This window comes from Hyla sarda, chromosome 4, assembly GCF_029499605.1.
Source record: "Hyla sarda isolate aHylSar1 chromosome 4, aHylSar1.hap1, whole genome shotgun sequence".
NCBI classification, from domain to species: Eukaryota; Metazoa; Chordata; class Amphibia; order Anura; family Hylidae; genus Hyla; species Hyla sarda.
Genome location: NC_079192.1, coordinates 5,718,833 through 5,736,233, shown reverse-complemented (window position 1 = coordinate 5,736,233; position 17,401 = coordinate 5,718,833). Strand labels below are relative to the sequence as shown.

The following is a 17,401-nucleotide window of genomic DNA, read 5'->3' as shown; positions in this document are numbered from 1 at the left end:
TTGGTGCCAGGACAGCAAAAAAAACACATGGCATACCATTTAGGAAACTAGACCCCTTGGGGAACGTAACAAGGGGTAAAGTGAACCTTAATACCCCACAGGTGTTTCACAACTTTTGCATATGTAATTAAAAAAAATTTACCTAAAATGCTTGGTTTCCCAAAAAAATTTACATTTTTACAAAGGGTTAAAGCAGAAAATACCCCCCAAAATTTGAAGCCCAATTTCTCCTGATTCATAAAACACCCCATATGGGGGTGAAAAGTGCTCTGCTGGCGCACTACAGGTCTCAGAAGAGAAGGAGTCACATTTGGCTTTTTGAAAGCAAATTTTGCTCTGGGGGCATGCCGCATTTAGGAAGCCCCTATGGTGAAAGAACAGCAAAAAAAACACATGGCATACCATTTTGGAAACTAGACCCCTCGGGGAACGTAACAAGGGGTTAAGTGAACCTTAATACCCCACAGGTGTTTCACGACTTTTGCATATGTAAAAAAAAAAATATTTTTTTTAACCTAAAATGCCTCTTTTCCCAAAAATTTAACATTTTTAAAAAGGGTAAAAGCAGAAAATACCCCCCAAAATTTGTAACACAATTCCTCCCGAGTACGGCGATACCCCATATGTGGCCCTAAACTGTTGCTTTGAAATACGACAGGGCTCCAAAGTGAGAGCGCCATGCACATTTGAAGCCTAAATTAGGAACTTGCATAGGGGTGGACATAGGGGTATTCTACGCCAGTGATTCCCAAACAGGGTGCCTCCAGCTGTTGTAAAACTCCCAGCATGCCTAGACAGTCCGTGGCTATCTGGCAATACTGGGAGTAGTTGTTTTGCAACAGCTGGAGGCTCCGTTTTGGAAACAGTGGTGTACCAGACGTTTTTCATTTTTATTGGGGAGGGGGGCTGTGTAGGGGTATGTGTATATGTATTGTTTTTTACTTTTTTTATTTTTTATTTTATTGTGTGTTAGTGTAGTGTAGTTTTTTTAGGGTACAGTCGCACGGGCGGGGGTTCACAGTAGTTTCTCGCTGGCAGTTTGAGCTGCGGTAGAAAATTTGCCGCAGCTCAAACTTGCAGCCGGATACTTACTGTAATCCTCCGCCCATGTGAGTGTGCCCTGTACGTTCACATTGGGGGGGGGGGGGACATCCTGCTGTTGCAAAACTACAACTTCCAGCATGTACGGTCTATCAGTGCATGCTGGGAGTTGTAGTTTTGCAACCGCTGGACACTCCGTTTTGGAAACAGTGACGTACCAGATGTTTTTCATTTTTATTGGGGAGGGGAGGGGGGCTGTATAGGGGTATGTGTATACGTAGTGTTTTTTACTTTTTATTGTGTGGTAGTGTAGTGTTTTTAGGGTACAGTCGCACGGGCGGGGGGTTCACAGTAGTTTCTCGCTGGCAGTTTGAGCTGCGGCCGAAAATTTGCCGCAGCTCAAACTTGCAGCCGGATACTTACTGTAATCCTCCGCCAATGTGAGTGTACCCTGTAAGTTCACATTGGGGGGGGGAAGAAACATCCAGCTGTTGCAAAACTACAACTCCCAGCATGTGCATGCTGGGAGTTGTAGTTTTGCAACAGCTGGAGGCACACTGGTTGTGAAACACCGAGTTTGGTAACAAACTCAGTGTTTTGCAACCAGTGTGCCTTCAGCTGTTGCAAAAGCTACAACCCCCAGCATGTACGGACAGCGGAAGGGCATGCTGGGTCTTGTAGTTATGCAACAGCTGGATGCATACTACTTTGGCTGGGGATGCTGGGGACTGTAGTTATGCAACAGCTGGAGACACACTGGTTTGCTACATAACTCAGTGTGCCTTCAGCTGTTGCAAAACTACAACTCCCAGCAGTCACCGACAGCCAACGGGCATGCTGGGAGTTGTAGTTATGCAACCAGCAGATGCACTACTACAACTCCCAGCATGCACTTTAGCTGTTTGTGCAAGCTGGGAGTTGTAGTTACACAACAGCTGAAGGTACACTTTTCCATAGAAAAAATGTGCCTCCAGCTGTTGCAAAACCACAAGTCCCAGCATGCCCATAAGGGCATGCTGGGAGTTGTGGTGGTCTGCCTCCTGCTGTTGCATAACTACAGCTCCCAGCATGCCCTTTTTGCATGCTGGGAGCTGTTGCTAAGCAACAGCAGGAGGCTGTCACTCACCTCCAACGATCTTCGCCGGACAGGTCAGTCCCTCGTCGTCGCCGCCGCGGCCGTCGCTCTTGAGGCCCCGATCCCAACATTGACGCCAGGGATCGGGGTCCCCAGCACCTGGGGTGCACATCCCGCACCCGCTCACGTCCTCCGGAAGAGGGGCGGAGCGGGTTGCGGGAGTGACACCCGCAGCAGGCGCCCTGATTGGTCGGCCGGTTACCGGCCGACGAATCAGGGCGATCGTGAGGTGGCACCAGTGCCACCTCACCCCTGCAGGCTCTGGCTGTTCGGGGCCGTCGGAACAGCCTGTAATTCTGGGTCACCGGGTCACTGGAGACCCGATTGACCCGGAATCTGCCGCAGATCACTGGACTGAATTGTCCTGCGATCTGCGGCCATCGCCGACATGGGGGGGCATAATGACCCCCCTGGGCGATATGCCCCGATGCCTGCTGAACGATTTCAGCAGGCATCGGGCACCGGCTCCCCTCCAGCTAGCGGCGGGGGGCCGGGATTTGACAGGACGTACTCAAACGTCCTGAGTCCTTAAGGACTCGGAAAAGGGGCCGTTTGAGTACGTCCTGCGTCCTTAAGGGGTTAAATTGGTAAAATAATGACCTAAAATTCTTCCTTTAGTGGAGTTGCAAGAAGAAATTGAAGACCCTTTAGAATATAAAGAAGTTACATTTCTAGAGAGAAAGGGGAGGCCGACTGGTGGGACAGCAAATGGTGGTGTTTTTGTAGTAACCAGTTTACAATAGATAGTGTACATCAGAAGGTGGTGGCCCTGTAGTACCCAGCATAAAGCAGGAGGTGGAAGGCTGGTGGGACTTGAAGTAGCGTGCACAGAGGATGTGCACTGGGGTCCAGGTGCCATGTTTGACTGAGTCTGTTATGGATATGGAATATGATGTGCTTTTACACCCTAATAAACCATTCAGTATACATTTCCCTGTCCCCAGAGTCTAGGTAGCTTCCACAGTAGGCATGGCAAAAGAACCTGTTTTTTAGCTTTATGTGAAGAGAGTAGGTGGAGCCTAAGCCACCAGATGGGGCATTAGTGGTAGTTTATTGAGAACTTGATAGACAAATGGTCTCGCTTGACTTTCTGTGAAGACTTTGGGAGGATTACACATCTGCACCTTATCACCATAGCCTGGGATGGATAAGTATATTGATTGTATCATTTCTAAACTAAATATTTATATATCACTTAGGTAGATCCATGTTGGTTTACTAAACATAGAGTATGTACCATTCTATAAATGCTTGTATGTTTGTTTTATTTGGTTTAGCTAATTAATGTTTTATTAAATGTTATTAACTTTTCCGGTTACTGATTGTTAATTTGGTGGGATACACTGCTGGTACAAGACATTTCTGCCAAAATATCTGGTAACATTATTTCATAGTTGTACAAAACTTAACCAGTGTTTCTGGGTTTTGCAAACATATTTTGGCTCTATAACTTAAGCCTGTACTTCCTGCTTCAGTTTCAAATGGTTGCTGGCCCTTTTGGGGACTCTAACAAAGAAAGCAAATGATCAGGGGAGGGGCATGTTTGTTTTACTCTAATCCTAAAAGCCACAAGTGATTTAGTCAGCATGACTTCCACAACAATTAGAGCTGCAAGCAGGATTAGGACCCTAAAACCAAAACATCTGTACACACTATAGAAGACACTTTTTGAAATTTTGAAAAATATATTGCTGGCCCTGGCCATAGCTATTACTTCAAGTAACTACTGTGGCACTGCGGTGCACACCAACTGCATAGAGTACCCTATCCTCTCTGCCACATGATTGTGCAAAGCAGGGACTAATGTAAGTTGTAGCCACCAAAGAGCAGGCATTGGTGGACTAGTGATTGTAGCCAGGGTTTGTGATGCCTCTTCATGTGTTTACATAGAGGCTTCATTTCCAAAGTCAAACCCTGGCTGAGTCTTACTTTCTGTCTGCAGATATGGCAATGTGCCTGGTTTCCTGCATCTGGTAAGATACTGTAGTACAGCATTTCCACATGGCAGGATACCAAAATGAAACAGGTACGCCACCACCTGACTGTGCCCCTTCTCTGGAAGGCTTTGTTCTCATGCCTACAGATGCAGCAGCGTCACTGTCACCTGCTTCTAAGCTGATTAGTCCCACAGGCCTGTTGAAATCATCCCTGGCTCACTGTTATATCATCAGAATCTTCTTCCTTTTGAGACAAAACTGGCAATGTTCGACAGTTTGGTGAGCCGTGGTCACTCCGAAATTCTGATAAAATCCAAGTTCATTGAACTCAGCTAGTTCTTCTCTACTCCTTAGTGTCTATTAAGCTGTATATGATTCTGCTATCCTGTTTTTCCCCATTATTTTTTATTACATTTATTACATTATTGTACTATACTGTCTCCCTATGACTGACCCGTATTTACCAGTGATTCTCTTGCTTGTTTCTGACCCTGTCTGTGCCTGACCACTGTGCTCTGTGCTTTTGATTATGGAACAAATTAAAATCAAACCATTAAAGATGACCATTACACCTTTTTTGGTGTTAATATTAACAAAAAAAAGCCAGATATATTGTTATCAAGATTACTTTATTAACTTTGGCAGCAGCTTCCTGGCACTGGCCAGTAAAGTTAAGTTTACTGTCCACAAGGGCTGCCTTACATACTCAGTATTACCTACAAATATAAAAATTTTACTCTAAAAGCCAATAATAGATTAAAAAGAGGAGGGTCCAAAACCCAACCCTATTGTACCCTACTAGTACGTTACTAACTGTATCTCGAAACGGAGCTTGTTCCATTAATAACTTCTTGGTTCATTTACTTGTGATAGAGATGCAAGGAAGAGGAACCACCAACTTAGAGCTTATAAAATGTCTCTTTACTTGTTTCTGGCTATATGTGTATCCCTTACGGCTTTGTGAATGTCTTTATTTCTCAAGCTGTATATCATGGGGTTGACCAAAGGAGTAAACACAGTGTAAAGTAATGTTAGGATTTTACTGGCAGTAGAGGATTGTCCTTTTGGTGGAAAAACATAAACACTGAACAAAGTCCCATAGAATATGGAGACCACAATGAGGTGGGAGCTACAGGTGGAGAAGGCTTTCTGTCTACCAGTCCTGGATGAAATCCTTAGGATGTTAACTATAATATTTACATAAGATACTATAATTATTACAGTAGGAACAATAATTATAGGAATGCTTAATAAATATATCTGAAGGTGGACAATAAAGGTATCAGAACAGGCAATTTCCAATAAAGGAACAGTATCACAGACAAAATGATCAATAATATTTTTTCCACAGAAGTTCAGCATTGATGGTGTTATAGTAAAAATTATTGAAACACTAAAACACAATATCCAACTCATGATAACCAACTTTACACAGTATTCAATTGTCATGATAGAGGAATAGCGGAGAGGATTACAGATGGCCACATATCTGTCATAAGACATCACAGCGAGGAGAAGACACTCAAATATTTCTGAGGTGGAGAAGAAATAAAGCTGAGTCATACAACCAATAAAAGTCATGGTCCCCCCATTATTCAGAAGGATGTGGAACATGTTGGGGACAATGTTTGTGGTTAATAAGATGTCATTTATGGACAGATGACAGATGAAGAAGTACATTGGGGTGTGGAGGTTCTTGCTGGTGGACACCAGGGTGATGATCAGGAGATTCCCACATATTGTCCCACAGTAAACCACAAGGAACAGAAGGAACAGGACATTTCTTAAATGTTGACTGCCTTGAAATCCTAGAAGAAAAAACTCTGTGACCACAGTCAGGTTCTTCTGCAAGTAGAATAAGAAAATAAACCAAAATAAGCCTGATTGTATTTTACTGAAAGAATATCTCTCACTCTTACAAGCCATAAAAAAAATATTTCTGAACACTACTAAACTGATGCTAAGATCCTTCTATTTGCAAACATAGACCACATACTACCTGGTAACTAATGGTGGCAATCTACAATTAACATTGAGATAGTAAACTCTGAGGGTGCCTGTACACATTGCGGCTGAACTGCGTTACCACAAGCAGAAGACAACCTCTATTATACCTACAGCTTATCACCATGGCTAACATATGTGCAGGGGGGAAACTAGTAGTAATCCAAACGGGGTTACCACAGCTTAGTATCAATGTGGGCACCCTAAGCAAGATCATTCATCTTACTCTATGAAGCAGGTTACTCTCTCTTGATTTCAGAAATGGACTATGCAATGTTAAAATCAGGTTTAGAGTCCCTGGTCTATCAGAGAACATCATACTATAGAGCAAAGCATAGAGATATTATGGACCGGTACCATTGAAAAAAAGCAGAGATCCTCAAGTGATGTCAGTTTTACCGATAGGGATGCAGAAGATGCAAGGTGAGCAATATAGCTATAAAGTTGGAAATACCATAAGAAGCCTGGAGCAATGTTAGAAGAGTAGGAGACTTCAGTGAGCAACTTCATGCCAGAAACCAACATGACATCCCTCACTCTGCTCAAGAGGTTTTGAGGGAGGGACAGCAACAGAGACCAAAGGACCATTGTCAAGAAGGAGGGGTTACCAACTAGAGGTGTAAGTAGACCAGGGATAGAAACTTACCAGATTTTAGATGCTGACCTGTCTTACACATCCAGGAGGGACACTATAGGAAAAAAGGGAAGATAGAGATTGGGGCTTGCCAGCAAGATAATCATCAACTTTTGTTAGATGCTGAAATGCTAAGCAGTTGTTGTTTTGGGGGTAGGAGTAAGGGCCTATTCTCAATACAGAATTGCTGAGTATAAACAGCTTAATGGGAGATAAAGACCCATCAGGGGACACATTTTAAGGGCTAAAATCTGGTCTCTGGAATTGGCTAATTTGAATTCAGTGATTGTGGATTTATTTTCTCCAAGTTATCATTAAGACTCCAAGAAAAACTTTTTTGTTGGCTGCCAAATCCTAAAGGGACCAAAAGGTCCACAGGCGGAAGCTCAACGCTGTTGCATAGAAGAGTTCTGGAGTGTCTTTGGGAACAGGGTTGAGCTCTGGTGAAGCTGAACTGGCACATTGGTTTAGAGGAAAGAGAGTCAACCTCCTGCGTGTCCAAAGTGAGGTAAATAATACGATTCCTGGATCACCAAGGTTGTGAGGGAGGACTTAGAGAAATGTATGTTGTATGACACAGACAGTGAGGCCAGTAAAAGAAGTGGGGTCTTATGGATTTCTGTTTATGCAGAGTGGTCACCAACATGAGAGGCCCAGCCAACATGCAAGAGGGAACTAAAAAGAATGTTCTGCATTTAGAGCGCTTTCCCACTGCCACCAGCTGCTATCTGGACTTAGGTTTCAGTCAGGGCATTTGTAAGCAAAGTATCAGTGCATCCCAGGCCAGAGAAGTTGATGCCAACTAGTGGCAGTGCCTGGAGAAAAAGGAGTGAGTAACTACAATGAAGAACAATCTAAGTCAAGTCTGTTCGGCCAATCAGGGAGATACAAGTGGCAGATGAGCAAGTTGGCTCCCTGTGTTGTGGCTTATAGGTAAAGATGAGCCTTTATGTTAGGCTGTGGTGTGGTAGTGATAAACTGAGGCTCAGTGTGTTGGGTAAAACTGGCACTTACTCACTTACTCAGTATGGTAATGCAATCATTACATAAGTCTCTTCTGTGTGAATTCTCTCCCCCTCAGATTGGAGTTCCCACTGCCATAAGGTTTTTAATGCAGGAAGAGGACGGAGCCTCAATGAGCGGAACAGGAAGCAGCTGATGGCCAAGGCAGTCAGAAGGCCTAGATCCGGTGTATCAGCAACAGCCATGTGAGTGCGCAGAGAGGTCTGTGGCCACAGTGCAGAAGATAGGCTGTAATAGCTATGGTTGGGAACAGAAACCTAGAGAGTTTGTTAACCCCTCAATCACGTCCTCACAGTGAGAGAGTAACAACCAGCAAGTGGGGGGACGATGGGGTGAGTGGCCAGGGATATAGCTGAAGCTCCTGAGGACTTCATCCGGCCACGCTGAGAGTCAAGCCAAATCACCTCCTCCCCATTTCTAAAACTCAACATGGAGAAAACTGAAGTACAGCTGGAGAATGCTACATTGAAGAAGCAATCAGAGAGGTAGGAAGAAACAAATGAAAGAGCAGAGTTTTTAAGGCCTCTAGAACAAAGAATATTAAGGAGAAGTTGGTGATCTACTGTGTCAAGCCCTACAGAAATATCCAGGAGAATCAATAGAGATTAGATTAAGTAGATTTAGCCATCAGGAGGTCATTTGACATCTTAAAGGGTAAAAAAAAAAGTGTGTTGAAATCAACTGGTGCCAGAAAGTTAAACAGGTTTGTAAATTACCTCTATTTAAAAATCCTAATTCTTCCAGTATGTATCAGCTGCTGTATGCGCTACAGGAAGTTGTGTAGTTATTTTCTGTCTGACTCCAGTGCTCTCTGCTGACACCTCTGCCGTGAACTGTCCAGAGTAGGAGCAAAACCTCATAGCAAACCTCTCCTGCTCTGGACAGTTTCTTACATAAACATAGATGTCAGCAGAGAGCACTGTGGTCAGACTGGAAAGAACTACACAACTACCGAGTGCAGAGACCAGACTGTAAGGGATTGAAAAAGTGGGTTAGTCAAGAGTACACCAAGCTTGAGGAGTTCAGAGATGAAAGTAAGATTAGATACACATTAATGGTTAGCTGCATAGAACGGGTCCAGAATTTTTTTTTTGTAAAGGGGATACAGAGTGTTTGGTGGAGGAGGGAAATACATCAAATGATCAAAAGAGAGGTTTTATTTCTTTATGATAGGTAAGTAGTGACACCAGAGCAGAGATCCAGGCATGAGCAGTCCAGCGGCAGAATCAATGATCAATGGTCTGCTATGAGAAACCATTGATCAATGTAAAAGTTCAGTTTGTGCAATGTTATAGCCCCCTATGGGATAACAATGATCAATGTAAAAGATCAGTGTGTGCAGTGTTATAGGTCCCTATAGGATAACAATGATCAATGTAAAAGATCAGTGTGTGCAGTGTTATAGGTCCCTATAGGAGCTATAACATTGAAAAAAAAAGTGGAAAAAAAAGTGAATGAAGTTCATTGAACACCTCCCCTAATATAAGTTTGAATCACCCCCCTTTTCCCATTAAAAATAAATAAACATAAACAAAAAAAAATAAACATATGTGGTATCACCAAGTGTGGAAATGTCCGAATTATAAAAATATATCATTTATTAAACCGCACGGTCAATGGCGTACGCGCATAAAAATTCTAAAGACCAAAATAGTGCATTTTTGATCACTTTTTGTATCATGAAAAAACGAATAAAAAGCGAACAATAAGTCCGATCAATACAAAAATAACACCGCTAAAAACTTCAGATCACTGCGCAAAAAATTAGCCCTATACCACTACATAGGCGCAAAAATAAAAAAGTTATAGGGGTCAGAAGATGACAATTTTAAACATATACATTTTCCTGCATGTAGTTATGATTTTTTCCAGAAGTGCGACAAAATCAAACCTATATAAGTAGGGGATCATTTTAATCATATGGAACTACAAAATAAAGAGATGTCATTTTAACAAAAAATGTACTGTGTAGAAACGGAAGCCCCCATAAGTTACAAAATGTTTTTTTTTTTTTTTCAATTTTGTCTCACAATGATTTTTTTCCTGTTTGGCCGTAGATATTTGGGTAAAATGACTGACATAATTTCAAAGTAGAATTGGTGGCGCAAACAATATGCCATAATATGGATTTTTAGGTGCAAAGTTGAAAGAGTTATGATTTTTTAAAGGTAAGGAGGAAAAAAACAAAAATGCAAAAAATGGAAAAACCCTGAGTCCTTAAGGGGTTAAGGCGTTGTCTCCAAAATTAGTGTTGAGCGGCATAGGCCATATTCGAATTCGCGAATATTCGCGAATATATGGACGAATATTCGTCATATATTCGCGAATATTCGCATATTCGTTATATTCTCGTTTTATTTTCGCATATGCGAAAATTAACATATGTGGATATTAGCATATACAAAATTAGCATACATGAAAATTTGCGTATGCGAAAATTAGCATATGCTAATTTCCGTACGCCAGTCTCACACAGTAGTGTTAGAGCCTTCTTTACACCACACAAGCTGGAAGCAGAGAGGGATGATCACTGTGATGTGTACTGTGAAGAAAAAAAACAAACAAAAAAAAAAACAATATTCGTAATTACGAATATATAGCGCTATATTCGCGAAATTCGCGAATATGCGATATTCACGAATAATATTCGAATTGCGAATATTCGCGAGCAACACTATCCAAAATACCCGAATCTTAATTTGATCAAGAAACAATGGAATGTGCAGAAAATACAAAACCCAGCCATGGAGGCCGCAACTCTCAACTCACAGGACTCCATGGATCTGGGGCAGACACCACAGGACACATCACAGGTCTATGGAGTGATGGCCAAAATGGTCAGACCCACTTTGGTGCCACAATGAGGACCTCCACAATATTAGGTTTAATGTCATCTGTGATTGATATGAAGGGATTCACACAATGATGCTCAAAAAAATACTGCCCTAATATTGCCCTAAAATCACCAAGAACATTCAACACAAACTGTACATAAAATATCAATGATTATCATGTTATTTTTTAAGGTTACAATCTTTATTAAGTCAATGAAATAAAATAAAACCTTTTACCTATTTTACAATAAACACATTTCAGACCCTATAGAGTTTTCTATAGAATGTTTTTTGGTGTTTTTTACATAAAGATTTATCTATCATTACTCACATCAGATATTTCTTTATTCTTCATGTTCAGATTCATCTTCCTTCTCATCTCTCTCAGGTCTCTCTCTGGGGGGATGGAGGACAATGTTACACAGGAGCAGCGTCAGCTTCTATGACCCCCAGACCCCTGAATGTGAAGCATTACCTGCCGATATTTATCTACAAGATGAAGACAAGGGACCAGGTAGAAGAACCCCCTGGAGATATTTCTGCTATCGTCTGATGAGTCTATAGGGTTCCGGTCAATAGAGGAATATAGAGATAAATAATTTATAAATTATTCCCATAGATAATTATTTTATTTATAAGAATATATACAACAAACTTTAGTTATACACAATGTCATTGTAGAGAAGAAAAGGTTTTATATAAACCCCCAGACCACATTGGACGTACATGTAACCCCTTGCTATCTAGGACTAAAGGACCAAGGGCGTACATTTACTATTTTTACATGACAAGGAAGGAAATGCACTCGCTTCATAGGCAGTGAATAACAGTTACAGCCGGACACTCACCTCTAATGATGGGCCTTGGCGATCACAGCGCCACCCATCATTAACCTTTTATACACTGTAATCAATGCCGATCTGTATCAGTAGGGTGCCAGTCTCCCTCTTCAATGTTATGCAATGATCTCCTATGGGGACTTAAAAAGTGTAAAATAATAATTGTTTTTGTTTTTTTAACTATATAAAAGTCCCTCCTTTGAAAAAAAAAAATATTAATAATATTTGATATCACCACATGGCAACTATTTGGGAAACTACACCCCTCAAGGAACATAACAAGGGGTGCAGTGAGTATTTGCAGCCATTCCAATACAAATCACCAATTTAGGCCTCAAATGTACAAGGTGCTCTCTCACTCCAGAGCCTTGTTGTGCGTCTGCAGAACACTTTACATCGGCATGTGGGGTATTTCCGTACTCCGGAGAAATTGCACAAGAAAAATGGTTTTCAGCTCACCCCCTTGCCTCCTCTGCATCCCGGGAGGGATATCCAATCCCTCTTTTAGAATCCATAACAATGAAAATAGAAGTCCAGCGCAGGCTAGATGCAATGCTCTTTATTTACAAATCAACGGACATGTACAAAGTGACACATTTCGGCCGCAGTGTGCAGCTTTAGACATACAAAGACAAAGTGTAAATAAATATCTATTATATGGAAAGGGTGAGGAGGCGGATCAAAGGAGGAGATCCTTCACAGGTGACCAAACACATCTGTTTCGGGTCCTGCCATAAAGGTGTACTCCGCCCCTAGACATCTTATCCTCTATCGAAAAGATAGGGGATAAGATGTCAGATGGTGGGGGTCCCGCCGCTGGGGACCTCCAGAATCTCGGCTGCAGGACCCACCTTTTGCGGCTTCCGGCAGCATTGGAGGCTCTCATCCTAATGCCTCCCGACCATGGTGACGTGACAGCACAACTCCGCCCTGTGTGATGTCATGTCCCGCCCCCTCAATGCAAGTCTATGGGAGGGGGCATGAGGGTTGTCACGCCCCCTCTCATAGACTTGCATTGAGGGGCGGTGCGTGACATCACACAGGGGCGGAGTCGTGACATCAGGATCTCACATCACCGCGGTCAGGAGCCAAAGCCTCCAGCGTTTCCAGAAGCCGCAACAGGTGGGTCTTGCAGCGGCGGGACCCCCGCGATCTGACAACTTATCCCCTATCCAAAAGATGTCTCCCCAACCATGAGAAGCTGGATACAATAACATAGAACATGATGATAAAAAAAACTGGGGATAACATATGTCAGCTAAATGAATAATATTGCAAGATGTTGAATCATCTACAATATATCTGGTCCCATCATGAGACATTATATCACAGATATGTACAGCAGCCAAATGAAATGTACTATTTCTTGCTCATTGACATTTGTGTGCGCTTTTATACATAAATTTCAAGAAATGCAGTGACAAGTTGTAGTCCCCATTAAAAATGACCCATTCAAGATAATACCAAATACTTATTTACTGTATATTTGCAAAAGTACAAAAAATGCACGAAAGCATAAAAATCATATAATATTTATGCATTAACATAGGTAAATAGTTACACATACAAGTGTACTATGTACCGAAATGGGATAATAAACATATGATAATCTAAAAATGTATGTTAATTATTAAAAATAATTATAATATTTTAAGAATGAAATCTCCCATGATGGAAACCAGTGCACTCTAATATGTGTAGACCTCACCCTATCTGAAAAAGGTACCTGTATTTAACCCACCGAGGAGAAAGCAAGAAAGACCGTATTAGTAATTTAACATGACACCTTGTCTTAAAGGGGGTATTCTGTGCAACAACATTTTATCCCCTATCGAAAGGATAGGGGATAAGATGTCTAATCGCGGGGGGCCCCACGATCTACCTGCAGCACCCACATTCTATGCAGGAGCTGCATCTCCAGTTTCGGAAATTCCGGGACTGGGGACGTGATGTCACGCCACACCCTCTCCATTCATGTCTATGGGAGGGGGCGTGACAGATGTCATGCCTCCTCCCTTAGACATGAATGGAGGGGGTGTGGCATCAAGTCGCCAGTCCCGGAAACCCAGATGTTTCCGAAACTGCAGACGCAGCTCCCGCATAGAATGCAGGTGCTGCAGGACGATTGCGGGGGTTCCCAGCGATCAAACATCTTATCCCCTATTCTTTGGATAGTGGATAAAATGTTTTTGCCCAGAATATCCCTTTAAATTAAGTCCTTGCAGAAACCAGGAATGCAATTTAATGATCCAAAAAATCTTCCTGTCCATAAATTTCTGTCTAACCCTACCTCCTCTCAATGGGACAGAGACTCTTTCAATGCCTTGTAGAGTGAGGACCGAAAAATCCCCATGCCCCCAATGAACTTCCACACAATGTTTGGTGGCCATACGAACATATCTAGAGTGAAAGTGTGGAATGTCAGAAAGATGTTTTCTGATCCTCACCCTCAAAGTGTTTTTTGTGCAACCTACATACTGTATTGAACACTCTTCACGTGTGATAATAAATAATGTTGGATGTGTTACAATTGATGTATTCTTTTATTTTGAATGTTTCCCGCATCACTGAGGATGAAAACACCTTTGTATTTTTCATGATTTTACAACAAATGCACCTGTTATGGCCACACTTGTAAGTGCCTACAGTGTTAAGCCAAGTGAGTTTCTTTTTGCCTCCAGAACAAAATAAAGTGGGCAAACCACCTGTCCCACTGAACAGGCTTACTTTGAAAAACATTTAAAACCATCCCCAAATATTGTTTTATATCCAATATCATTTGCTTTCAATGGAATGTAGGTCTGTACAATTTTACATACATGTGCATTTAAGGGATTAGGGATTTTGCATAGGGGCAGACCTAGATGCAAGCATGGTGGTGGCCTCCTCCACAAAAAAAGAAAAAAAAACTATGGCAGTGTTTCCCAAACTGAGTGCCTCCAGCTGTTGCAAAACTCCCAGCATGCCTGGACAGTTAATAGCTGGAGGCTGCGTTTAGGAAACAGTGCTGTACGATTTGTTTAACATTTTTATGGGTGGGGTGACAGTGTAAGGGATTTTATATGCAGTATAGTGTTTTACTCCTTATTTTGTGTAAGTGTTAGTGTAGTGTTTTTTAGGGTACATACACATGGTTTATAGTGAGTTTCCTGCTGGGAGTTGGAGCTGCTACAGAAAATTTGCAGCAGCTGAAACTCGTAGCGGGAAACTCACTGTAAAGCCCCGCCCATTTGAATGTCCACAGTATTTTTTATTTTACTTTTAAACCTCCAGCCGTTGCAAAACTACAACTCCCAGAATGCACAGATGGTGCATGCTGGGAGTTATTGTTTTGCAACAGCTGGAGGCACACTGGTGGGGAAACACTTTGTTAGATAACAGACTAACTCAGTGTTTCCCCACCAGTCTGCCTCCAGCTGTGGCAAAACTACAACTCCCAGCATGCACAGTCTATTCCCAGTCAACCAATCAGGGCGGCCAATCAGGGCGATCGTGAGGTGGCACCAGTACCTCACTCCTGCTGGGCATGGGTAACTGGTGCTGTATTGGACAGCAACAAACCCCCTTATTTTTTGAAACATTAGAAAATGCCCATTGAGAAATATTTTTCGCCCTCTTTTGTATATTTTATCATATATATTTTTGTATAAATTATAGCTATAATATATTCTTTTTTATATATAAATTTCTTTTATATTTTATAAATATATGTATATATATATATATATATATATATATATATATATTCTTTTTTGTATGAACTATCATCTTATTGAAATATGTATATTTTCGTTTGATTTTAGTATGTGATTTTACTGTCCATTTCTGTAATGATATAATATCAGTCTAAGTGTAGATTGTAAAGGGTTAAAAGGGTTAAGGATTTTGAAAGGGTTAAGGATTTTCCCTATATAAACTGCACACCATGTTCTAGTCCTCATGCCTGATGAAGCGGAACCTCTGTGAAACGCGTTGCATTATGGGAATACAGTAGAAGTTTTACCCTCACCTCGGTTTCAAGCGCCTTCCTGACTCTGCCCATTTTGGAGGAAATTGGTCTGGATCTGTTATCTGTGAAAGGTGGAGCGGCTGCTGGAACTTCACACCCTATGCACTCTTATCCATAGTTGTACTTGGACGTAGTACAACCCGACTTAGTAAGCGCACATTCACATTCTGCGTTACCTGTACACCTTACGATATCACACTAGGGAGCGCTTCCTGCTTTATTTTTTATTCTACCTTATTTTTTGGGATAGACATAGATAGATATCGGCAGTCATCCGTTCCGATCACCACCCGGTGTGCGGCAGTGAACGTAAATGCCAAGGGCATACAGGCATGCCCTTGGTCCTTAAGTACAGGTGATAGGGATGACCCTTATGTTTCAAATGACTGATCAATATATTTATACTAATATGCCATTGCTGCTGGAAAAATATATCTGTTACCTACCCCTTAACCCATATACATTAGCTTGCAATATGCTCGTGACTATGATGAAGGCCTTGCAATGATGCCGATACAACCGAGATAAGGAGTAAAAGACAAAATGTCTGACAGACAGAGAACTCTGGAATTTCTCATTAGAGGAAATTAATGGACACTAGATATGCTAATATATACAGACACAGTAATCAAACAACCAATCAAAATGTCACATGCTAATTTTGACGTCATAAATAAACCTCCTTCTTTGTCCAATGTAAAAACTTAATGTACTTCCTGGATTAAACAGAACTCTTTTGGGGAACAGCTGAGTTTCCTGCTGAGAGAGAGTTCATACCAACAACCTGTCTGGTGTATATTTTCTTATGTCGACACTTAGCAGTATATAGCAGCACAGTCAATCACATTTAAAAGCCTCACCTAGAGCCATCCCTGACAGTTAGTGCCGTGACTCCTTTTTGAACTGAGGGTGAGATCGATCTGTTCCCTGGACCACACTCGAGGGAAGACCAAGTCTGGGGGAGCGACAGCTTTAACCATCCATGGGAATCTGGTGCCGCTCAATACAAGGGCCTGATCAACCCTACAGAACACGGTAAGTCTGCTGATTTCTTTATAAATCTGTAGCTCTTATCAGTGTTCATTGAGCGGCTCTGAGAAGCCCAACAGATGGTCCTTGCCGAACCTATAAAAAAACCCTAGCGGCAGGGAATTTTCCCGCTGTGTGGTCTAATTTATGAGTTCTAGCCGCATTGGTCATTAACTGTGGCCTGTTAAAGTCTAAGATTAGAGGCAGTAGGAAGAAATTTGCCATTCATTTTTTATGCAGCCACGAGTAAACAAACCCCCCCTTTCTCTGGCTCACTGTGAAACGCTTATCAGCGTCCCAAGGCTAAGCATTCCAAAGCAATGTGAAATTCACTGTTTAATAAGATTCCTTCTGAACGGCAGGGAAAACCTAACAAGCATTCTAGAATACAGAGAATGTTTTGCTAGAATACAAATTTTAGATTTTTAAAATTAAAATTTTTAGATCTACTCAGTGGATACGGTCAAGGGAGTTAAGAGTGCTGCAGATTTTTGTGTTCTAGGTCCATAATAAATTTGGTAGATTGTACTGGTGATGTCTTTTTGTGTATCAGAGTTTAGTTCGTATTAGCCTAGTGTCTTTTTCTGTATCAGAGGATGGCTTTCTGACAACTTGGGTTGTACTTGAGCAAAAATTGGCTCTCATGTCTTTTGTGGTGTATCAGTAATGTATCAGAGCAGAAGATAATAGTAGTATCATAGACACTTTGGTTGACACTAAATGCACACTCTTTTTGTTTAGTGCTGGACACCAATTTGTGTACGGCCAGTCCACTGAGAGATCTTGCTAATAGGGTAATTTGCAACCATCACTCTACTTGAGACTTTAAAAGCTTTGAAACTGTTCAATTCCTGCACTGGTTAACTTTTTAGAGTAAAATATGAACAGTTTGCCCTCTGCATTTAAAAGTTCAACC

At 41.7% G+C, this 17,401-nt stretch overlaps 1 protein-coding gene across 1 annotated transcript; it reads right to left on the bottom strand.

Annotated features, from left to right (window-relative positions):
• Nucleotides 1-5,034: 5,034 nt before the first annotated feature.
• Nucleotides 5,035-10,987, bottom strand: LOC130367156 (olfactory receptor 5G3-like). Its single transcript, XM_056569560.1, has 2 exons — nucleotides 10,940-10,987; nucleotides 5,035-5,958 (listed from the first exon to the last, which is right to left on the bottom strand). The coding sequence occupies exons 1-2, from the start codon at nucleotides 10,985-10,987 to the stop codon at nucleotides 5,035-5,037; spliced, it is 972 nt and encodes a 323-aa protein (XP_056425535.1).
• Nucleotides 10,988-17,401: the final 6,414 nt, after the last annotated feature.

What these genes read in the sequence shown, in the direction of transcription:
- LOC130367156 (XM_056569560.1), bottom strand. Translation starts at nt 10,987, where the DNA reads ATGAGAAGGAAGATGAATCTGAACATGAAGAATAAAGAAATATCTGAT. An exon ending in AGAATAAAGAAATATCTGAT is followed by an intron (nt 5,959 to 10,939) that starts GTGAGTAATGAT and finishes TTCTACTTGCAG; the next exon opens with AAGAACCTGACTGTGGTCAC.